The 24,829-nt window shown below is 41.7% G+C and overlaps 1 protein-coding gene across 2 annotated transcripts in view; it reads left to right on the top strand.

Moving 5' to 3' along the window:
* GAB2 (GRB2 associated binding protein 2) overlaps positions 1–24,829 on the top strand; it is a 193,231-nt gene that overhangs the window by 109,077 nt on the left and 59,325 nt on the right. For both annotated transcript variants that reach the window (XR_009866390.1, XM_062196775.1), the window contains exon 2: positions 23,017–23,317. Coding sequence is in view for 1 of the 2 variants with exons in the window: in XM_062196775.1 (XP_062052759.1) it covers positions 23,017–23,317 (301 nt within the window). In the remaining variant the exon portion in view is untranslated. The remainder of the gene's footprint in view (positions 1–23,016; positions 23,318–24,829) is intronic.

The following is a 24,829-nucleotide window of genomic DNA, read 5'->3' as shown; positions in this document are numbered from 1 at the left end:
CCCCATTTTGCATACTAGATGTTCAGTCCTTTAGTTGAATTCTTTGCCAATGTGCGATGACAACATTCTGTCTTTAAATCAATAGAGTAAAGCATTGTAAACTACTACCTCTTCACTGGAGCATCTTCCTGAAACTTTTCTAGAAAGTTGCATCTCTAGCAGATGTAAACAATGTGTGAGATATTTGGAATTTCCAAAGGGATGAAAAACAACTTCATCTTTTTATTATTCACTAAATGTTTAATTTCAAAAATTTGAAAACTAATTTTGCACATTTAAACATTAGTTAGAAGTTTGCTTGAATTCTTTTAAACTATATACTTGCTCCTTAAAAGTTTACTTTGGCTGATTCTCTTGGTTACCTCAAGTGATTACAAATCGATTGATGTACTTATGCTTAATCTAACACATCAATACCTTGGTTATTTCTGTACCTGTTTTCATATGCTCTCCTAGGGCACTGTTACTTTGATATCCTCCCAAGATTGAAGTTATTTAATTTGACTTTCCCAGGGAGTAAGCTTACCAAGATAAAAAGTACTCGTAAAAGTAACACCTTCTAAAGTTGGCAAGGTCAAAGGTCCAGATTATATACTAACTGATCCTTGGTTGGGACCTATGGTTTGTTTGCTTTCTCAAACTGATTCAGATCCTTGCTACTGATATGAGAGTGAGCCTTCCTTTTCTAGATGAACATAAGTTTTATGTTAATATGACTTAGCTTGTGCTTTTCACATAGCAAGATCTTAGAGCAAGTCCAAGTATAAGCTCTCGTGCTCTGTTCACTCCCCAAATTCTTGGAATTGCCAGGAGTGGGCTGGGCTGAAGCCAGGAACCAGGAACTCAGTACAGGTCTCCCATATGAGTGGCAGTGACTCCAACATTTGAGCCAGCTGCCTCATTGCCATGATGAGAAGATGTGGTCAGGGCCAGGAACTAGGAATTGAACCCAGGCACCCCAGTGTGGGCCACAGGCTGCTGCTGCTGCTTCATCATCTTCTTCATCTTCTTCTTCTTCTTGGTCTCACTTTTGGTTTTCTTCCTCCTCCTAGTCATTGTCCTTCTCCTCCTCCTGTTCTTCCCTTCCCCTTTTGAATTTGAAAGGCAGAGAGAGAGAGAGATTGATTAATTGATTTTCCTTCCACTGATCTTATGCCCAAATATCTGCAACAGCCAGGGCTTGGGCAAGGTTAAAGCCAAGAGCCTGGAACTCAGTCTGGATCACCCATGTGGGCAGCTGGGACAGAACCATTCCAGCTCGCATCTGCTGCCTCCCAGGGTACACATGAGCACAAAGCTGGGTCAGAAACAGAGGAGCAAACCAGGCACTGCTGACTATCATTTTCTGAACCATTATTCCTCAACCTGTAAAATGTTGATAGTGATCCCTTTCTCACCCTCTTTGTTAGGCAATTTAGAAAATATAAAAAAGAGACTTATATTGGATCCTATGCTGGCATTCAGTTCACCTCTTGTTTAATGAAGGGAAGGAGGGGCATGGTTGCTGCCTTTCCAAAGAGAGTGAGGAAGGCTTTGGGGCATTTGAGTATGATCTTGAAGGATTAATAGGATTTTGACAGGGACTGCTACAAAGACGCTCAATTACAGGGCAGTTGAACAGATTGCGTTACCTGGAGTCCAGGATGTTTGGGGGCTTTGAATAAGGATGTTAGAGGGGGGTAAGGTTGAACACAATTTCAGGAAGCAGTTTGGAGCCAAATGAAAGAAGCCCTTGAATGCTATCCTGAGTAATTTAGACTTGGCACTGTAGGACAGTGCTTTCCAAACGTTTTGGTACATTGCCACACAAAGAAAATATTATTTGAATGTCAGGCTACAGGTTTCTGGTGGCTAGTGGTGACCAGCCTAGAGACTACCGCTCCCCTGAGGGATTAAAGAAATAAAATTTTTTTTTCTAGTAACTTGGCATATTCTCACTAGTTGAAAACATTGCTAGGTGACAAAGAACTCCATTAAAACTCTCTTCTCCAGTCTCTCCAGTGTCCAGGTTGTGATGTGGATTTAACTGTTTAGATCACTGCTCTAGGAGCTGGGTCTTTGCTGAAGTTGAGTGTACCTGGACCGGCATTGTGGCATAGCCTGTAAAGCCACTTCCTGCGACACTGGCATCCCATATGGGCACCGGTTCATGTTCTGGCTGCTCCACTTCTGATGCAGCACCCTGATAATAGCTTGGGAAAAGCAACGGAAGATGACCCAAGTGTTTGGGCCCCTGCCACCCACATGGGAATCCCAGATGAAACTCCTGGCTCTTAGCTTTGGCTTAGCCCAGCACTGGCTTTTGTGGCCATCTGGGGAGTGAACCAATGGATAGAAGATCTCTTTTTCTCTAACTCTGACTTTGAAAATAAATAAATATTTAAAAATATAAAATAAATTTCTGTACCAAAAGTGGGTCAGTTCTATCACTGCCTACAGACATTAAAAAGATAACAGATTAGCAGTTGCCAGGGACTGTGGGAAGGGGAGTAACTACTACTAGCAAAGATAACATTACTTGGGGTGATGAAAATGTTCTGGAATTAGATAATGGTATTGTTTACATCACCTTGTTAGTACACTAAAAACCACTGAATTGTACAGTTGAAAGAAATGAATGTTATAGTATATGAATTATCTCTTACACCATAGGGGTGTGTTATAATAGGGGAATATTATGAATTATTTTATCTGAATAATTTTATAACTTATGTGAAATGAATAAATTCTGTGAAAGATATGTTACCAAAACTGACACAGAAATAAAAATATGAAGCCTGAATATCCCTGTACTTATTCAAACAATTTGTTTCCAATTTCAGAGCTCCCAGAAAGAAACTATAGGTCTAGAGAGCTTCTCTTATGAATTCTGTCCAGCGTTTAAGGAAGAAATAATTCCCAGATTGATCTTCAGATTCAGCGTAATCCTAGTCAGATTCAATGCAATTCCAGTCAATCTCAAGATTTTTTTTTTCTGTAAAATTTAACATGCTGATTCAGAAATTTGTATGGAAAAGCAAGACTTAGAACAGCCAAAATAACGTGAAAGAAACAAATCGCTGTTGAGGGATGTATACTACCTGACTTCAAGACTGCTAAAACTACGAATTGAGACAGTGTCATGTTGACATAAGTGTTTTTGAGAAAGAGGTCACTGAATACAATGGGATGTCCAGGAATAGACCTACATATATTGGTGTTTGGTCAGCTGATTTTCAACAGAAACACAAAGGTAATTTGATAAGGAAAGAATATTGTTTCTCAACAAATGCTCTAGAAATAGGGAAAAAAAAAGGAATGATGATCCTTACCTCACCCTCTACACAGACATGGATCCACAGACACACATAAAAGATAAAGTTATAAAATATGTAGAAGAAAACAAACCAGAAAATCTTTCTGAATTTGGGGTAGAAAAAGATTTCGTTCGAGAAGGTGAGACACAAATCTGTTAAAAAATTAATAAACTGGACTTCATAAAATAAAATATTTGGCCTTGAATAAAATGAATATGTACAATTATTTGTTTATTAAGAATAGAATTTTAAATTGAAAAAAGGCAAGCTACAGACTGGGAGAATATTTTCCTTTTTTTTCCCATCATTCAGATAGATATGAATATATGTATTCTAACAGTGAACTTTGTCCAGAAATATATAAAGGAGTGATAACTGAGCAATAGGACAGAACATTTCAATTCAAAAATAGGCAAAAGAATTAGACCTACCACAAAAGAAGATAAATGAGCACTAACCACGTGGAAAGTTGCTGAAAGCCACTACTCATCTGAAAAATGTAGATAAAAACCACCGTGAGATACCACTACATACCCCCTAGAGTGACTATAATGACCCAGTCTTGTGAAGGAACTGGACTTCTTGTCTATTCCTGGTAGGAATGTAAAAGTAGTATAAGTGCTTGGGAAAATAGTAGGGCAGTTCCTCATAAAATTAAACATATACTCACTGTGCCATCCAGAACATTCCACTCCTAGGTATTTAACCAAGAAAAATGAAAACGTATGTTCACAAATAGACTTGTATAAGAATGTTAATTACTAGTTTATTCATAATAACTCCAAGCTAGAAACAACCTAACTGTCCCTTGATAGATGGATAAACAAATAATGGCACCTCTATAAAATACTTAACATAAAAGCTACTAATACATGCTATAATATGAATACACCATAAAAACTTCATGTTGTATGTAAAATACAGACACAAAAGAATACACACTATTCTATTTTTATGATACTCTGGAAGAGACAAATCTCTAGTGTAGAAAACAGATGAGTGCATGTCTGGGACCAGGGTGGGGAGAGAGAATTAACCTGGAAAGGGCACAAGGAAACTCCTCAGGGGGATGGAAATGTTCTGTCTTGATTGTGATGGTGGTTATGCACATAAATCACACTTCATCAGTCTGAACTCTTTTATGGATGAGTTTTGCTGTATATAAATTATACCTCTACAATGTAGAGGGTTCTTTTTTTTTTTTTTAATAAAGAAACCAAAGAAAGATCAGCCCTGTGATCATTCTTCTAATGCTGTATTCCGACTTCCTCTTATAAATGAAACAAGTGCCTTTTCAGTAGCTCATAGAGAGGCAGTGGAATAATAGTCTCTTTATGGGAATGTTTTTGAGCTATGTTCATATACTCCAGGCAGCTGGGTTGACATAAAGTAGTGCTCTCAGGAGCAAGACAGACCATTTACTTGGTCACCTGAGTTAATCTTAGGAATTAGGTTCTATTTATCCTGCCATACTTTGCTTGACTTCCTTGCATTTTTATTGAGTAGTGTGTGACCAGGGAGGAGAAGTCAGGCTCCCCAAGGACCCCATGCCTTTTTTTTCCTGTACCTTAGAAGGAGTTTTTCATGCTATTTCTCATGACCGGGAAGCTCACTTGTGTACTGTACTCCAGGGAGATAATGAGAAGCTCTGCATGTTGATGTATATCCACAGTCCTGGGTGTCTTTGGAATAGTCAGAAGCCCTTTCTTACAGTTCCAACTCTCTGCCTTTCCTTGTGATTCTAGGATGTTGGAAATTGAAATAAAGGTAGAGAAAACAAAGTCAACATGGCCTAGAGCAGGGAAATGTTTTATCCCCTAGGCTCGCATTCCAGATACCACACTCCAAACTCTCAATCCACTTACTCATCCAGTACTGCTCACTAAGTCAAAACTACCTCCTATCAACCATTGTTAATCGTGTAGTGCAGTGATTCCTAGAGTGGGGTCCTCCGACATTCTCATAGTTAAGCATTGTACCTCTAGGCTTCGCTCCAGACCCACTGAATCTGAGTCTTCCTTGAGACTGGAACCTGGGAGCCTATATTTGGAACTGCGTCTCAGCAATTCTGATGTACACTGAAGTTTGAATAAGACTGTTGAAGTAAGTAGTGGGCTAATGAACAATTTAAAGCAAGGAACCGACACAGATTGTATTGAAGGAAATACAGAACCACGTCTTTGGGAGAGGGAGACTGATGGGAGAAGCCTTTGTCCTGGAGGAAAGGAAACGGTTTTTCCTCTACCCCTCCCCCAGCTTTGCTGAGGCTTTCCAGTGGTAACCTTTGATAATTCAGGGCTTCAAATATAACTTAGAGCATTCAGTAACATAAAAGTGAGGTCTTTCAATGGAATGACCTCTGTTTCTCCAAAACGCAAAGGGTTGGCAACAGCTCATCCGTTGCTTTGTCAATGGGGGAGGTAATTCCACTAATGGATTCAGGTCCTCTTACAGAGTTGACCTGGTCTTCAGGGAATCAATGTCATAGAATTCAGTCAATGTAATTACTGATGCAAGGCTCTTTGGTTTCCCAGATGTGACCCTCTCCCCCTCACATATATCAAATTCATGTTGCCCCTTTGTCTTTGATGTGGTAGAGGCAAAGAGTGGGTAGAGTGCACCATAATAGGCTTCTGCAAGAGAAGTGTCTGGATTTCTTCCCCATCATGAGTCATAACAGAGCTCACTTACTTGCTCAGGTTGGAAATCTTGGGATTCTTCCTTCTCCAATATCCTCCACCACCAAGATTAGTCATTTCAACTTTTGAAATATGTCTTTTCAGAAATATATATATCTGTCCTTTGCTACCATCCTTGTCCAAACTGCTGTTATTTCTTGAGCAGTAGTGTGTCTGGGCTCTCTACTCATCTATCCCAACTTCAATCCGATTGCTATAGTCCAGAATGATCTTTGAGAATTTTAAAAAGAAGAAAATTTAGAAGCATTCAGTGACATCATGTTCTGTTTATTTAAAAAACAGGCATGTATAGATTAAAATGTAGAGGTTGTCTTGCATTCTTCTCTTAAATGTTCATTTCTCTTGACAGAAACTACTGGTAACACTTTAAAATGCTTTTCTACACATTTGTAAAATGTGTGTGTGTACACTATATATACAGATACATGTGCACATGTGTGTACATAAACACATAGAATATAGAAAGAGATCATACTACATTGTTCTCAAGCTTGTTTCTTCAACTTTCAATATATAAATTGGTTATGCCTTATAGAAGGATCTGGTTCTTTTTTTTTTAACCTTAGTTTTGTTTTTGTTTTTAAGATTCATTTATTTATTTGAAAGGCAGAGTTGGAGATAGGTCTTCCATCCACTGCTTCACTCCACAAATGGACAATCCAAAGCCAGGAGCCAAGCCCCTCTTCCAGGTCTCCCACACATATGCAAGGGCCCAAGCACTTGGGCTAAACTTTGCTGCCCTCCCAGGCACATTTGCAGGGAGCTGGAATGGAAGTGGAGCAACCAGGACTTGAACCAGCACCCATATGAGATGCCAGCATCACAGGCAGCAGCTTTACCTGCTACATCGTAGTGCTGGCCCCAATCTGGTTCTATTTAAGCTTAAAAAATTATCTAGACTTCATAAAATGACTTGTAAGGATTTACACAAATCTATCCCTGCCTTTCCCTTGTGTTGCTTTCCTCTTTGCTCAGGATAGTTCAGCCATGACCTCTTGTCAGGTCCTCCCGTGAGCCAAGGCTCTATCTATCTTCAGCACCTTTGTAGCTGCTGTTCCCTCTGCCTGGGCTTCTCTCCAACATCCACTGCATCCTAAACGGGTGATTGGCTGTATCCTGAGTCCTTCAAAACACATGCATACTCTCACTCCAGCCATTGCTAATGAACTGAATATGTGTTTTCCACGAATATGTACTTTTTCCTCCCCAGAAATGTGGGTATTGTGATTCATAAAATAACTGAGTTAGTGAATTCAAAGTATCTTTATTAGGTAACAAGTACTAAAAAGTATTTTGTTATTCTGTGGGAATTCTAAATTCTTTTTTGTTTTATAATATTTCAGAACAATTAACTTTCAGAAAGACTGTGAGACTCTTCCTAACATAGCTCCGGACCACCAGTCCAGCTTTACCTTCAAATGATTTCCACTTCATACCATTTTACCCTCCCACCATCAGCTTCCCCAAACTTATCTTACTGTTTGACCACAACAGCCTTTTTCCTATGCACTAAATCCAAATGTGTACATATTCCAGAATCTGTATTGACAAATTTACCTGCTCACTAAAAGTATTGGTAACCCCAGAGTCGATACTCATCATGTGCCTGAATGTTTGTGTCCCTGTAAAATGCGTATTCAAATCTACATTCATTTGTGTTGGTATTAAGGTGTTAAGAGGTCTTTGAAAGGTGACCAGGTCTTAAGGGCAGAGCCCTTGAGAATAGGATCCATGCCCTTCTTAATGAGGTTTGAGGCAGCCTGTTTGCACCTTTGCCAGGTGAGGAGACATGGGAGATGTCATCCTTTATGAACAATGCCCTCAGTACACATCAGGTCTGCAAGGGTTCTCTCGTAGTCTTTCCAGCCTCCAGAACTGTGAGCAGCCGGTTTGTATTGTTCGCAGGTTATCCCTCTGGGTATTCTGTTACAGCTGCCTGAGCAGATGAAGCCTCTGTGCCTCTGTGGTCCATCTCAGGCATATGAACTTCAAGAATTTATGGCACATTACATGTGTGTTCCCACATTCCCAGTCGACACTCTGCCTTTTTATTTCAGCTCACGTACTATAAACAAGTATCTTTTTCATGTTATGCTTAGTGCTGTGGTATTTTTGCATTTTTGCACTTTTTGTTAGTGATTTCACTGTTTAAAATGAGCTCCAAGCCTAGAGCTAAAATGCTATGTGGTGTTTCCAAGCATAAAAAAGCTGTGGCGTGCCTTACTGAGAAAGTATAGATAAGCTTTGTTCAGGTGTGAGTGGCACTGCTGTTGACCATGAGTTCAATATCAATGGATCGACTACATATAAAATATGTCTTCCAACAGAAACACACATAAAACAAGGTTATATATTGTCCAATTGACCCTACAGGAATCTAAGTTTTCCCTAAAGAAACGATCTCATAGTTTCTATTTTACTGTTTGTGCCAACTTTACAAGCCAGTAGTAAAAAGAGCAAATTATGCTTCAGTATTCTCTGTGCCTGGCAGGTTTTCCTGCCCTTATTTTTTCTTTGACCAGCAAAGCTCTCCACATCATTTTAGTCCTAATCCCAGTGTGACTTGTGCTGTAAACCTTCTAGCCTCCTCTCAAGCAGAGTAGTGCTCTCCTCTGAGCACCTGTAAGCTCTATTCGCACCATTACCAGAGCAAACTTGGTGTCCTGAGCAACCTGTGGACTGTACCTCTGTCCCTTTCCTAAAGCACCTGACACCGAAAGGTTTGATAAATGTTGGTTGAATGGTTGGAAGGAGGAAGGGGAGGATTTGTGTAGATTGCAGTAAATACTGATGGGAAAGAAATTGAAGGTAAAGGGAACATAAAGTGAATTGATAAATGAACATGAACAGGGTTGTGAAAAGGACCTCTGAGTTATTCTTGTGGTAGCAAAGTGGTTCTTGGTTGAAGAATGGAACGCATGTTTAAAACTTGGGTTGAATAGATGGTGGTCTTGTTGAGAAAAGAGTTTATTGAGTCATCTAAACTATTAAGTCTGAGGGGGAAACGGCTTAAGAATCAACTTATGCTTGGTCAGGATCCTTCTTTGAGCTTTTCTCTCTCTGGGTTGGCTTGTTCTTAGGCTCCAAAGAGTGGTCCCAGCAGCTTCAGGCCTGTGTCCTCATCATCCTGTGCCAGTGACAAAGAGAACCCCATTTGAATAACATACGCGGGACTGGAGCTGTGGCTCAGTGTTTTAAGCTGCTGTCTACAGTGCCAATATTCCACAGAGGTTTCGGTTTAAGTCCCAGCTGCTCACTTCCAATCCAGCTCCCTGCTAATGTGCTTGTGGAAGATGGCCCAAGTACTTGAGCCTCCATACCCATATAGAAGACCCTGTGGAAGCAGTTCCTGGCTCCTGGCTTTAGACTCGCCTAGCCCTGGCCTTTGTGGCCATTTGGGGAGTGAGCCAGCCAATGGAAGATATGTAAAAAATTTAAAAATATATAAAATATATTTTAAAATAACACAAACAGGCCAGCATAATGGCATAGAGGGTTAAGGCACCACCTGTGACTCTGGCATCCCATATGGTTGTGAGTTCCAGCTGTTCCACTTCCCATTGAGCTCCTAGCTAATGTACCTGAGAAAGCAACAGAATATGGCCCAAGTGCTTGAGCCCCTGAACCCATATGGGAGACCTAGAAGAAGCTTCTGGCTCCTATCTTCAGACTGGTCCAGCCTCAGCCATTGTGCCCATTTTGGGAATGAACCAGCAGATGGAAGATCAATCACTCTCTCTCTCTCTCTCTCTCTCTCTTTCTCTCTCTTTCTCTCTCTCTCCTACCACTCCCTCCCTCCATCCCTCTCTAACTCTGCCTTTCAGATAATAAATAAAATTTTATTAAAAAATAGCACAAACATAAGTCTTGAAGTTGTATATTTAAAAAAAAAAAAGATTTATTTACTTGAAAGAGTTAGAGGGGTAAAGAGGTCTTCCATCCACTGGTTCACTCCCCAAATGGCCGCAATGCCCAGAGCTGAGCTGATCCGAAGCCAGGAACCAGGAGCTTCTTCTGGATCTCCCACATAGATGCAGGGGCCCAAGCACTTGGGCCATCATCTACTGCTTTCCCAGGCCATAGCAGAGAGCTGAATCAGAAGTGGAGCAGTCAGGACTTGAACCAGCAAACAGCGCCAATGTGAGATGACAATGCTGCAGACCAGGGCTTTAATCTGCTGCACTACAGTGCCGGCCCCCTTGGAGTTGCATCTTAATGACTCTGAGCTGGCTTGGATCATGTGCACATCACTGAACCCATCACCATGGCCTATAGAATAGAAGATATTAATTGGCATAGCCTAGGTGCTGCTGATCTGTTGCCTAAAGCCTGTACTTAGGGTCACCTTGACATAAAAGAGCTTTCCCAGGTAACCCTTTGTTTTTATGGCTTCTGTACAGAATGCCATCCAGGATAGGGTGGGTGTCACATCTGTAGGTCAACTGATCAAAACAGAAGCAAAAAATATTCTTTCTCTTTAAAAAAAAAAAAAAGATTTATTAATTAATTGAAAGGTAGAGTTACAGAGAGGCACAGAGAGAGAGAGCTTTGATCTTCTGGTTCACTCCCCAGATGGCTGCAATGACCAGAGCTTCACTCATCCAAAGCCAGGAGCCTGGAGCTTCTTCCAGGTCTCCCAAACGTGTGCAGGAGTCCAGGGATTTGGGCCATGTTCAAAAAACACCCTGGGGGGACCTATATTGTGGTACAACAGGTTAAGCCACTGCCTGCAATGTCAGCATCCATATGAGGCCTGTTTGAGTCTCAGCTGCTCCACTTCCTGTCCAGCTCCCTGCTAATACACCTAGGAAATCAGCAGAAGATGGCATGGTTCCATACACTGGTTCATTGCCCAAGTGTCCACAATGGCCCGGGATGGGCCAGGCCAAGACCAGGAGCCAGAAACTATCCTGGTCTCCCACATAGGTGGAAGAGGCCCAAGTACTCAGCCTATCTTCTGCTGCTTTTCCAGGTGCATTAGCAGGGAGCTGGATGGGAAACGGAGTATTTGGGACCAAACCGACACTCTGATATAGGATGGTGGCATTGCAAACAACAGCTTAACCTGCTGGCCCCTTATTCTTACCTTTTGTTCCTTCTTAAAACTTTTATTGAAGAATTAGACCATGCATAGCAAGTATCCAGTTCTATGCTAAATGCTGGAGATAGAAAAGCCTGTGACCTCAGAATGTTTAGTGTTATGATAAGATAAAGTTCAGTCTGTGGCATAGAAACAAATAAGCTTCATTTGGAGTCACAGGGAAACTTGATTACTGAGATAAAAGCATAACGAGCAAATAGCTATGCTGCCTTCTGAGGGATTTGAACTTAAGTAGTAGAAATCATTTTTGAAGTAGTAGAGGAGACCCAGATCCTAGTCTCACTATTGCCATCTACCATGACCAATTAACTGAACATGTATACCTTTCATAAACTGTGGCTACTGCTAGCCAAAGTGCAGTCAGCAGTTCTTCTGCTTTAGCTTCACCTCCAGTTCTTTCTAGGACCTAACCCTAACTCACAGGACAAGAGGACCTAGGGTTCTGAACTCTGTGAATTCTTTAATCTCTGTTAACCGCATTTTTCTCCCCTCTCCAAAGTGGATCCTAGGTACTTTGTAGCATTGGTTTGAGGGTTAGTATAATAGACACGAAGCACATAGCATGTAATGGGAGCTCAGAAAATGCCCATTCTTTTATTCTCCAAGAGAGTAGGAAGCTCCAATGGTCCCGAGTAATTGAGGGGTTCCTAGAGGAAGGGTAACATAAAGCACTTCCTCACTCAGGAAATCTTCCTCCAGAGTCGTGTGACTGTTTCAGGACTCCACTGAACTCTGATTATTTGCTTTGAACTTTTGTGGGAATGAGACTGGTTTAGTGTACTTCATACTGAAATATATTCAGATAAAATTGTACATCCTGTACTCAGAAGTCAGATCAAATTCTCTATGTCTTTGTGATTGTTTGCTGGAACTCAGACCACATCACCTAGTGAAAGTTTCACTAAGAGAAACTTCACTAAGAGAAGTAAGAATGTGAGTGAGTGAGTGTATGTGTGAGAGAGAGAGAGAGAGAGAGAGAGAGAGAGATGAATTTTTTTAAAAAGCAACGATGGTGTTGGTGTTGTGGCATAGCAGGTTAAGCCGCTGCTGCTGCTGCTGCTGCTAGGGTGCCTGCTGCTAATGTGAGATGGTGGCCCAAGTACTTGGGTTCCTGACAGATGGAGTTCCAGGCTCCTGGCTTTGGCCTGGCCCAGCCCCAGTTGTTGCAGTGTTGCAGCATTTGGGGAGTGAACCAGTGGACAGAGGAAGTTTCCTATCCCTCTTTCTCCTTCTCCTTGTCTTCTGTCATATTAAATAAATAAATAACTTTCTAGAAGAGTTTTTGAAGATGTAAGCATTGTGGGTTCGTTTGTTTGTTTGTTTGTTTAAGATTTATTTATTGGAGAAGGAGAGTTAGAGAAGGAGAGACAGAGAGAAACCTCCTCCATTTGTTGGTTCGCTCTCCAGATGGCCTCAACAACCAGGGCTGGGCCAGTCCGATGCTAGGAGCTTCCGCTGGGTCAAGCACTTGGGCCATCCTCCCCTCCTTTCCCAGGCGCATCAGCGGGGACCTGGATCCGAAGTAGAGCACCCAGGACTTGAACCAGTGCCTGATGCTAATGCCGCAGGCCACGGCTCTAACTGACCCAAGCATTATGTTCTTAATATGCCTAACTAACAGGTCCTGTTAATGGTTACCCAGTTAGATAGGGGTGGAAAGTAATCCGCACTTTAGAGGACTTTTGCCATTTTTTGGCAGTGCTCCGCCTTACCCTCATCAGAAAGAGGGAAGTTAAAAGGACATGCCCTTTTCTAGGAGTTATGCAAAACCTCTTCCAAGAAAGAGCTTGCCCTTCCTACAACTTCAGCCGCATAAATGAGACTTATCTGAAAGATGACTTGAAGCCCTGAGAAAGCCCTTATGTTATCAAAGAAGCCTTCTTATCTGATATTAAGCAGAATATGCTCGAGTTTCAGAAATATTTCAACTGTCAAGGCTGAAACTAAAAGTGGGTTCTAGTTAATACATGGTTATTCAGCAAAGCACATTCTTCTGTTCCAAGAATCTGAATTAAATTAAATGAAATCTGATTAAATGATGTGTTTTCCATTGTCAGATTTGCTCAGTTAAAGCTGCGTGAGGCTCTCAAGGTTGGAAGAGACTTTATAGTTTCTTGTCCACCTGCTGATCCACTCCCAGATCTCTAAGAGCTCCCTTCCCAACTCTCTTATCCCCAGTGTAGCTGGGGCATCGGCAAACAAATCCTGCCTGCTGGCTTTTTTTGGAAGATGGCCACACCTGTTTGCCTACAGCTTATCTGTGACCACTTTCATGCCGCTATAGAACTGGATAATTGTTACAGAAACTATATGGTCTGCAAGGTCTAAAATACGTGCTATCTAGCCCTCTATAAGAGAGTTTGCTAACTGGCCTAGGCTGTCTCTTCTTCAAAATCACCAAGATCACTGCAGAAAGTTCACGGAAAATAAAAGTTTTTAAAGTTTATTTTAGTCCAAAAAACATTTTGAAGCCCACACATACAAGGAATCTTCAAAAACTTCCTGAAAAAGTGTGTATTATTTTTTTAAAAATTATGCATTGATTTCAAATCGCTTTTGCAGTAAAATTAATTTATCTTTTAATTTCATTTTTCATGAACTTTTTTATTTGACAGGTAGAGTTATAGACAGTGAGAGAGAAAGAGAGAAAGGTCTTCCTTCCATTGGTTCACTCCCCAAATGGCCACCACGGCCGGCACTGCACTGATCTGAAGCCAGCAGAGAGCTGGACTGGAAGAGGAGCAACTGGGACTAGAACCCGGCGCCCATATAGGATACCGGCGGCACAGGCGAAGGATTAACCAAGTGAGCCACAGTGCCGGCCCCTTTCATGAACATTTTGAAGTATATTTGTATTGTTGAGTTTCCAAAGGACTTGCTTTGGACCACAACTTTAGAAAGTTTTTAATTTCTGGGGCCAGCACTGTGGCACAGCAGGTTAGGCTGCCATCTGCAGTGCCAGCATCCCATATAGGCAACAGTTTGAGTCCCAGCTATTTCACTTCTGATCCTGCTCCCTACTAATGCACCTGGGAAAGCACAGGTGATAGCCCAAGTCTTTACCCATGTAGGAGACCCGAAAGAAGCTCCTGGCTTCAGTCTGGCCCAACCCCAGCTGTTGCGGCCATTTGGGAAGTGAAACAGTAGATGGAAGATCCTCTCCTCTCCTCCCCTCCCCTCCCCTCCCCTCCCCTCCCCTCCCCTCCCCTTCCCCCTCAAATAAATAAATCTTAAAAGAAGTGCATTAACTTGTGTTCAAGCACCTGATTTAAAAAAAAAAGTTTTTAATTTCTAGGAGTGGGCTTTTGGCAGAGTGATTAAGTCTCTGCTTGGGGCAGTTGCATTCCATATTGCAATGCCTGGTTTGACACCTAGCTACTCCCCTTCCAATCCAGCTTCCTGCTAGTGTGTACCCTGGATAGGAGCAAATGATAGCTCACATAGTTGACCTGCCACCTACCTGGGAGACTCAGATTGAGTTCTGAGCTCCTGAACTGCTTGAGCCAGCCTGGCTATTGCTGTTACTTGGGAAATGAGCTAGCAGTTGGAAGATCTGTCTGTCTGTCTCTCTCCCCTTTAAACAAAATGAACATGAAAATAATTTTTAAAAAATTTTTAAGTTTTTACTTCAAAAAAAAAATGCCCATATCTGCTTCTTCATAGCATGTTCCTGCTGGCACTAACTCTGCTTCAAAAGGTATGGTCACTTGAAATAAATAAAATTCTCCACATGTCAGCACCTCCTTATATCTTAGAACACAGAGTCTCAATGAATTCAGGTATGATGGGATTTCAGATCCCTTCGTCAACACCAGAAAAGAACATAGCACTCCTCATGTGATGAGACCATCATGAAACTAAATCGGGGCCTAACTTCAGTTTTCTGGAATGGGTTTTGTAATGTAGTGTGTGAAGCTGCCACTTAGAATACCCACATCTCAAAATGTGGGGATCAAGTCCCTGCTCTGTTTCCAATGCAGCTTCCCGTTAATGTGCCTGGAGGCAACAGATGATGGCTCTGGATCCCTACTACCCATCTGGGACACCCGGATGGAGTTTCTGGCTCCTGATTTCAGCCTGCCCCAGCCCCAATTTGTGGACATTAGGGAATGAACAGAAGATGAATGACACCACCTCACCCCACCCCCAGGTCTCCCTGTCACTCTGCCTTTCAAGTAAATAAATAATTTTTTTAAAGGAAAAGTACAAAGATAAACATTTTCTGTGCGCTAAGAGCAATAGGAGGAAGTCATGGCCTTGTTCTGCATGCTTGGAGGCCTTGGGATCTAACCCAAAGGACAGACAGGTTCATGTGACACACACTCTCTCTCAACAGCTAGGAGTGATGCAACTTCCAGGTCATATGAACCCACATTTGTGTCTGTGGTCTAGATGGTTATGCAATGGTTTGTTTTCTGACTGGACCTGGGTATAAAAGAAAAGCAGTCACTGTTGTTTCATCACAGAAAGTGGTGGCATACTCTTGATTCTCAGCACACATTCTTTGTTCTAACTTTCTTGACAGGGACCCCTATGCCATGAACTTCTTTAAGTCTCATTGTTAAGTAAAGGGACTTGCATTTCTTTTACTCCGTCTCCCTATTTTTGTGCTATTCTAATAGAGGTTATCATATTGGTTCATTATTGCAGATCTTGCAACAGCTTCCTAAATGGTGTTTCTGTCTCTTGGTTTTCCTTTTTCCATTTCTTCTTCCTCATCGTTCATATTCATGCATTTCCCTCTCCTTCCCCTTTACTCCCTAAATGTTTGAGTTCAGTGGTAGAAGAGCATAATATACTTCTTTATATAGTACTTATAAAAACCTGCTCATTTTTTTAGGGATATATATTAATGTTTTATCTTCTTGCAACTTTGTAAATTTCTGAAGTGACTTGAAAGGAGTATTTGGGTCTTGCCTCTTTTCTTTTTCCTCCAAAGTGTTCATTAAAATGTGAACTTGTTTTACTAAATACTAGAGGACGTACTTGTTGTTTTGTCAGCAGAAGTATTCCAGATCTGAAAGATTTCCTGTATTTTTCTAAATATTTTACAGTTTTACATTTAAGTCAGTGATTCATTTTAACATTTGTTTGTAAAAGGTGTGAGACTTAGATTATGTTCCTTTTCTTCGCTTCAGAGCTATTTGTTGAAAAGCTATCTGTCCTCCACCGAATTACTTTTACATCTTTGTAAAAAGTCAGGTGAGCATATAGGGTGGATCTGTTACTGGATTCCCTATTCTACTCCATGGTTCTATGTGAGTCTCTCTCTTCAAATGTCACATAGGCTATAAAAGTCTTAAAATCCAGTAGACTGATTCCTCCTTTTTTAAAAATTCTTTTTCAAAGCTGTTTTAGCTATTGCTTTCCTCTGCCTTTCCATTTACATTTTACAATCTTATCCACAAAACCTCTTGCTGGGATTTTGAATAGGAATTCCATTTAACATATACATATTTTTTTAACCTGTACATCACTTGAGAAGATTGTACCGTGTTGAGTCTTCCAATCTATGGACTTGATTAGGTCTTTCCCTTTATTTAAGTCTTATTTGGTTTCTTTCATTAGCATTGTGTAGTTTTCAGCATACATGCCTTGCCCATGTTTTGTTAGATTGATACTTTTATCATGTTTTTGAAAGCAGTTACAGGGGGCTGGCACCTTCGTGTAGTGGATAAAGCTACCGCCTAGCAGTGCCGGCATCCCATATGGGTCCCAGCTGCTCCACTTCCTATCCAGCTCTCTGCCATGGCTTGGGAAAGCAGTAGAAGATGGCCCAAGTCCTTGGGCCCCTACACCCACATGGGAGACCTGGAAGAAGCTCCTGGCTCCTGGCTTCAGATCGGTGCAGCTACGGCCATTGTAGTCAGTTGAGGAGGATGGAAGACATCTCTCTCTCTCTCTGCCTCTCCTCTTTCTGTGTAACTCTGCCTTTCAAATAAATAAATCTTTTTTTAAAAAAAGCAATTACAAATGACCTTGTGGGACGCATTTATTGGTTCCAGGTGGAAATTTCTTTATAGATTTATAGGGCTTTTCAATGCAGACAAGCATGACATCTGCAAATAGAGACAATTTTTTTCTTCTTTTCCAATCTATGTCTTTTAGATCTTTTTTTTTTTTACTTTACTACCGTAAAATTCCAACACTGTATAGAGTAATAAAAGCAGGCATCCTTACCTTGTCCCTTATCTTAAAGAAAGAGCATACAGCTTTTCAAAACATTGTATTGGTATATACAACAGCTATTGTTCTTTTGTGGAGGATATGTATCAGGTTGAAGATACTCTTATTTTCTGAGAGTCATTTTCTTTTTATTTAATAAATGTGAATTTACAAAGTGCAACTTTTGTATTGTTGTGGCTTCCCCCCCAACCTCCCTCCCTCCTGTGGCCCTCCCCTCTTCCTCTCCCATCCCGCCCTTTATCGAGTTTCATTTTCAATTACCTTCATATACTGAAGATCAACTTAGTATATACTAAGCAAGGATTTCAACAGGCTGCATTCACACAACTGCACAAGGTATAGAGTATTGTTCGACTAAAGTGTTTTTAAGTTTCATAGTAAAACACATTAAGGACAGAGATCCTATGTGGGGAGCATGTACCCAGTGACTCCCGTTGTTGATTTAACAATTGGCAGAGAGTCATTTTTTACAATCATGAATGGGTACTGACTTTCATCAAATGTATTTTCTGCATTGATTAATGTGACTGTGATTTTTCTCCTTCAGCCTGTTAATAGGGTAGATTATGTTGACTAGTTTCAAGCACTGAATCAAAGAAACCCCACTTAGATTTTTTATAGGTTGCCAACTTCTATTTGTATTTTACATTTAAGGCTGTCCAATTTTAGTTAATTTTTTGTGTGAGATTTTATATGGCTGTAAGGGCTTCTGTTCCCATATTCTCTTTTCATTATGTATTAGTGATCCAGTGGTAGTTCTGCATTTCTATGTCATAGGACACTTTTCAGCTGAAGCTCCCAGATCCCTCTATAAATATTTATTGCATGATCACCACACTTACCAGAATAAAGAGAATACTTGCTAAAGAATTCGCATCATAGAAAAACTGCTTCATCCCCTTATCCTACTTTTTTTTTTCTATAATTCCCTTGCTGTCTTCCTTTCTTCTTCCCTACAATGAAAGTTTACTTATGTTTTTTTCTTTTAAATTGTGTTCTCAGAATAAATGAACATGTTCATTAAATGAGAAGAAAGTGCAACAGGGGCCAGGGATGTGGTTAGGCCACCTATAATACCTGCATCCCATATGGGCAGCCAGTTCCCAGCCCCTTGCAGCTCCACTCCCGATCCAGCTCACTCCTAATGTGCCTGGGAAAACAACCAAAGAAAGCTCAAATGCTTGGGCCCCTGCCACCCAAGATGTGGGAGACCAGGATGGAGCTCCTGGTTCCTGGCTTCCACCTTGCCCAGCCCTGACCATTGAGGCCATTGGGAAGTAAACCAGTGGATAGAGTATATTTCTCTGTCTGTCTTCCCCCTCTCCTTCCTTCTCTCTATAACTCTGCCTTTCAAATAAATAAATAAGCTTTGAAAAAATAATTAACAGATCTTTACTGAGTTCATGTGTATGCTAAGCATTCTGTGAAGTGCTTTTTGGCAACACAGGGCCCTAACTTCAAGGTACTCAACAGCTTGAAGGGAAGAAAGACATAAAAGCGATTGAAATGCCAAAGTTTGGGGAAGAAAGTCCAAAAGAGGTGGGAATAGGGTGTGGAGATGCACAGGTTATTAATGAAACACAAACTTCAGTACCAGCTTCTCCTGGGCAGAGTTAACACAGGCCTCTCTGGACACAGGAGTTTTCCAGAGGGACAGATGCAGTAAGATGAAGGGCATTCTAGGCAGGAGCCACAGCTTGTACAAAGATTTGAAGTCATGAGGTTGTATAGTATGTTTGGAGAATGCTGAGTTAGTTATTATTCACCTGTAAGTTCTGTGCAGGCCAGGAATTCATTCCGTGTGCGCCACATCTAGAATAATGGCTAGAACATAGTAATCCTACATAAATGTTTGTTGGATGGATGCATGGATGGATGGAAACAAGGGAGGAAGAGAAGGAGGAAATTTAAATGAGACCAGGAGAAATGAGAAAGATTAAAAAGATCTTTGTTCATCTAGTTGGGAAGAGACAGGTGCAAAAATACCTATAGTACTTTTAGTGACGTGCCATGAAAAGTACATAGGAATCTTGTGACGGTTTGGAAGAAGGAAAGCTGTGTTTCAGCCAGGGAACAGTATATGTGAGGCTAGACACTTTGAGTTTGCTTATGCTGACTTGCGATCTTGGTATTCTAAAAAATGTGTGGAATTGGAGACAAGATCTTGTGACAGAAGAGGGATGTGAATTTGGGACTGGACCAGACAGCCTTGCCTGCCCTATCATAAGTGATCAGCATTTTTATAACCATTTATCAACCTGCACCACTTCCTGGGAAGCAGAAGCTGGCAAGCTATGATGTGATTTGTAGCAGAGACATCGTTTTCTTGTCTATGAGGATGCCTCTGTGTGTGTGTGTGTGTGTGTGTTCATTCTTGGACGTGTACAAAGTGATTTGGGGCAGTTCTTCCCACAGACACAGGCACTGAAGGGACTACAACTGATGCACCAGCTATGAGGATGTGGCATAGAATAAGAAGAACCAACCTCTGTGCTAGTGGACATTATATTCTAGGAGGCTGATACAGACAGTCCACAAAAATGTGCTATTTGGTGATGCAGGGTAAGGAGGAAAGAGGGTGTGAGCACTGAGGGATCAGGAACAGCCTCTCTAGTAGTGTGACGTTTGAGCAAAGGCTTTAAGGAAAGAAGAAGCCATGAGACTATTGACAGGGGAGTATTCTGGGCCGAGAGAACAACTAGAATACAGAGCACTGGCTGTGCTGAAGTGGGCAAGACAGAAAGGGTGAGAGAAGAAAGGTCAGGATCAATCACAGAGGCCCGTAAGCAGTGGTGGAGCCATTGGCCTTTGCTCAGAGATGGTTGGCCTCAGAGGTTTTGTGCAGAGTGGTCACATTCCTGCCTTCTGGCTCTGCTGTTGACAATCAATTGCAAGTGAACGGGTGGAAGCAGGAAGATCACACAGTGGCGGGCTAGTCCTGGTGCCTAACAATGAGGGTGAGGAGAACAGACCAGACTGCAGATATATTTTGAATGGTTTGGGCTGACAGGGTTTGCTGATGGACTCACTGCGGAGTATGAGAGAAAGGAATCAGCTATGACATCAAGATTTCTGGTCTGAGTAACTGCAGGACCATAGTTCCTCTTGAGATGGGAGAGGTGCAGGTAGAACAGATCTGGGGAATATCAGGAGCCCGGATTTGGATACATTTACTTTGAGATGCCTGCTAGTAAAGAATTGGAGACAAGGCTTTGGCATTCAGGAGATGGGGCTGGGATGGAGATAAAAATTTGGGAATTGCTGCAACGAGTTGGCTTTTTTCCCCCTCTATTTTATCTTTTTATTATTTTTAAAGGTTATTTATTTGAAAGAGTTACATAGAGAGGAGAGGCAGAGAGAGAGGTCTTCCATCCACTGGTTCACTTCCCAAATGGCCACAATGGCTGGAGCTGGGCTGATCCAAAGCCAGGAGCCAGGAACCAGGAGCTTCTTCCGGGTCTCCCACACGGGTACAGGGACCAAAGGACTTGGGCCGTCTTCCACTGCTTTCCCAGACCCATATGGGATGCTGGCACCGCAGGCAGCCGCTTTACCCACTATGCCGCAGTCCCAGCCCCACAGGTTGGCTTTTAAACTGTGAAATTGAACAGAATAACCTAAGGAGAGGATGTGGAAAGAGAAGAGAAAGCCTGAGAACTGAGCAGTGTTTTGAGGGACAGAGCGATGAGGAGTAGTTGTAGCCTTGGAGACTGGAAAAGAGCCCCTGGAGACAGAAGGAGAGCTGAAAGTGACTGCTGAAGCCAAGTGAAGAAAGAGCTTGAAGGAGCGTGGAATCCTCAACTGCAGTCGTATGTTGCTGGGAGATCAAGTTAAGGCCCAAGAGTTGATTGTGCAGCTTTGAGGTCTGAGACCTTTGATGCACTTCTGTGGTGCAGTGGGAGGAATAGCCTCATTACAGTGCTGTCAGATAGGAGAGGAAAACAAAGATTAGTAGACAGAAAACTCTGTGAAGTTTAACTATAGACAAGAGTAAAAAAAATAAGTCACAGTTGGAGAGGAATGTGAGGTCAAGTCAAAATGCAAAACTTTTTTTTTCCCTTAAGATGAGAGTAGCCAGTGTCCAGGTGGGAATTGGCCTGATAGGAAAAATGCAGTGATTCAAAAGAGAGGGAGCATTGTGGAAGTGTCCCTAGGTAGGTGAAAAGGTGTGCACAAAAGGAAGAAAGCCATCCTGGACTGAGCAAGCTGTCTGTAACAGAAAGCACAGCCACCAGTACAGAAGGTTGGTCAGTGTGGTGAGCTTGCGTGTGTGCGTTCTCTGTTGATGGCTCGTGTTTTCTCCTGAGGTAAGAAACAAAGGAGTAGAGGGTTAAAGAGAGAGAAGTTCAGAGATTGTTGCTTAGGAGCAGGAGAAAGCCACAGGCTGGATAAATACGGTATTGTCGGGCACACAAGAGCCCTCTTGAAGGTCAAGTCGGAACAGTCCACGTGGTTGTGTGATTTTCTCAGCTGCTCCAGCTGAATGAGAACACGCAGAGTAGGCAGAGCAGTGGATTTAGCTGGGGGCAGTAGTTTTGCCAGGCAAGTATGAGGAATAGAGAAAAAAGTAAAGGAGTGATTATAACGATGCATTACAGAAACAAAGCTGGGTAAGAGGGAAATGAACACAGGGTGAAAAGGCGAGAGTGAAAAGCAGTGAGATTAATGAAGTATAGGTTCTGTGCGGTCTGCAGAATTGTGAAAATCGTATTCTCGTAGTGCTTAGAGTTGTGTACAAAATGTTTGGTTTGGTTCGCATATTGTAAATCCAGTGAGATACATAGGCCAAGTGGTGATGATTCTCATTGTATAGATGAGGCAAGATCCAAAGACGTAAATGACTCATTCGAAATTCACAGAGCAAGTTGGTGGTAAAGGTGAGTCTGAACCCAAAGCTGTTGTCTTTATGAAGTCTTGTTACTACCTTGTGTGGTGTCTGTTCGCAGATGACTCAGTCTCATTGAAGAGACAGTGTAGACCAGTAGGCCACAACATAAAGGAATGTGTAATCAAGTGTTAAATTCTATAGTATAGAGCGTTTTGAAGCATTTTGTCACTGAGTAATCCATGTCACGTGCTTAGTATGTGCAAGGCAGTATTATAAATACAAAGGATATAGCCATAAACAAAACAGGGGGGGGGGGAATCCTGAAGTTAGATGCTTCAGAGAAAAGGGTAAGTGCGTGAAGAAGCTGGCCAAGCGCTAGATGGACCCCTGGATTCTCGGAAGAGCTTCTCTGTAGTTCTTCCAAAGTGTTGGAATTAGTAAAAGCCACGTCACAGGAAGTAAGGAGACTTGTTTTTCTGCTACTTGTTTTGTGTGATATGATTATTTTAACTGCCATGCCTTAGTAGGGGTTCCTGTGTAAAAATTGAGATGTTAGGGTTTTCCAAGTTCTGCTGTGCCTAAAAGTACTATGTATCTGGATCTGTTTTGTAGCTTCAAAAGATAGCTGCTCATCCGACTTCCTGTTATAGATTAAGAACATCACATGCAGTTTTACAGCAAAAAGACCCTGTTTCTGTATTGAAGTACTGCACTGATAGGCATGCTAAGATCACCCTCCAATTTTGAAATTCTTAAGGAATCTGAAGTATAGACACAGCCGTGTATGGCCTACAGGTCCTACAGTCCCTATCCTTAACCTATGATTATCTTGGGATCTTTAAAAGTTGTGAAATAACTAATGACTCCCCTCCCTTTTTTTTCTTGCTCTTTCCTGGTGTGATTTAGGCCTGGAAGAAACGTTGGTTCATCCTGCGGAGCGGCCGGATGAGTGGTGATCCAGATGTTCTCGAATACTACAAGAATGACCACTCCAAGAAGCCCCTGCGGATCATCAACCTGAACTTCTGTGAGCAGGTGGACGCAGGCCTGACCTTCAACAAGAAGGAGCTGCAGGATAGTTTTGTGTTTGACATCAAGACCAGCGAGCGTACCTTTTACCTGGTGGCAGAGACGGAAGAAGACATGAATAAGTGGGTCCAGAGCATCTGCCAGATCTGTGGCTTCAATCAGGCTGAGGAGAGCACAGGTACGAAAACAGAGGGCTCAGGAGGGCCGGCACTCACTCGCTGAGTTCTCCTGTTTGGCAGAGGGGCGAGAGCATGAAGGAATTGGACCCCTAGCCCTAATTATGTTCGGATGGGAAATTAAGAAACATGCTGAAGCTAAAGGTATTCTGTGGTGTTTCTTTAGTTACCTTGGCACCACTGCCATTTCTCTGCTATTCAGCTTTCTTCTAGCACTTAGTTCTCCAGCACCCTGTTCCCTATTTCCTGTCTGCCATCCTAGAGGAAAGAGCTCACCTTGATTCTCCTCTGTCCTCTCAGTCTGCCCTAGCATGTCTATTTCAGACTGCCCTGCACAGTTACCCCTGTCAGAATCCAGTGTTTCATTTATATTTACCTGGGAGGAGACAGGTGAGAAGAAGAAAAACTGACTTATGTTTCGGCTTTGAATAACTTTCATTTAGGAAAAAAAAAATAGCTCACCTTTTTGAAATGAGTGTTTGCAGAAATGCTCTTTGACATTGGTTTGGGCTCCACTGGAGGTAGGTAGTGTCAATCAGTAATTCTAAAATCTAGCTACACATTAGAATCAAGGAAGATCATATTTTTAAAGCTATATTATTTTTTAAAAATTTATTTATTTGAAAGGCAGAATTACAGAGAGAAAGAAGGAAAAACAGAAAGATCCTCCATCTGCTGGTTCACTCCCCAAATGACTGCAATGGCCAAGGCTAGGTCAGGCTGAAGCCAGGAGCAGGAGCCTCTTTCTGGTCTCCCAAGTGGGCGGCTGGGGCCCATATAAAGAACTCTTATGACCAGCAATCACAAAGAAACCATTCAATTTCAAAATGGGCAAAGGATCTAAATAGACTTTTCTCCAAAGAATATACAGAAATGGCCAATAAGCAAATGAAAATATGCTCAGTATTATTGGCCATTTGGGAGATGCAAATCAAAGCCACAAAGATAAACCACTTCATACTCAAGGGTTACTATAATCTAAAAGATAGAGAATAACAAGTGTTGGCAAGGATGTGGACAAACGCATTGCTCATACATCCCACCTGATACAGGCGCTGCAGAAAACAGTGTCACAGTTTCTCAAAAAAGTTAAACATAGAATTACCATATGATCTAGTAATTCTACTTCTGGGCTCATACCCAAGAAATCTCTTTTCCTTCAGATATATATGCAGAAGAGGAGAGGTGCGTGAAGTGGTAAATCTGTTTTTAGATTTTTGAAGAGCCTTCATATTCTGCATAATGATGGTACTGATTTACATTCCCAACAACAGGTTCCCTTCTGTCCCCATTTTGTCTTTTTTGTAATGGCCATTCTGATTGGAGGGAAATGCTAACTCATTACGTTTTTTATTTGCGTTTTCCTGATAGCTAGTGATACTGAATGTTTCTCGTATACTTGTTAGCCTTTGGTATTTCTTCTTTCAAGAAATGTCTGTTCAGGTTCTTCGCTCATTTCTTAACCAGATTGTGTATTTTTGTTGTTATTGTTGTTTTTAAATTCCTTATATATT

The sequence above is a fragment of the Lepus europaeus genome, chromosome 7 (assembly GCF_033115175.1).
Source record: "Lepus europaeus isolate LE1 chromosome 7, mLepTim1.pri, whole genome shotgun sequence".
NCBI lineage: Eukaryota > Metazoa > Chordata > Mammalia > Lagomorpha > Leporidae > Lepus > Lepus europaeus.
Note: the sequence above shows the minus strand (reverse complement) of the source record. Positions and strands in the feature narration are given on the sequence as shown.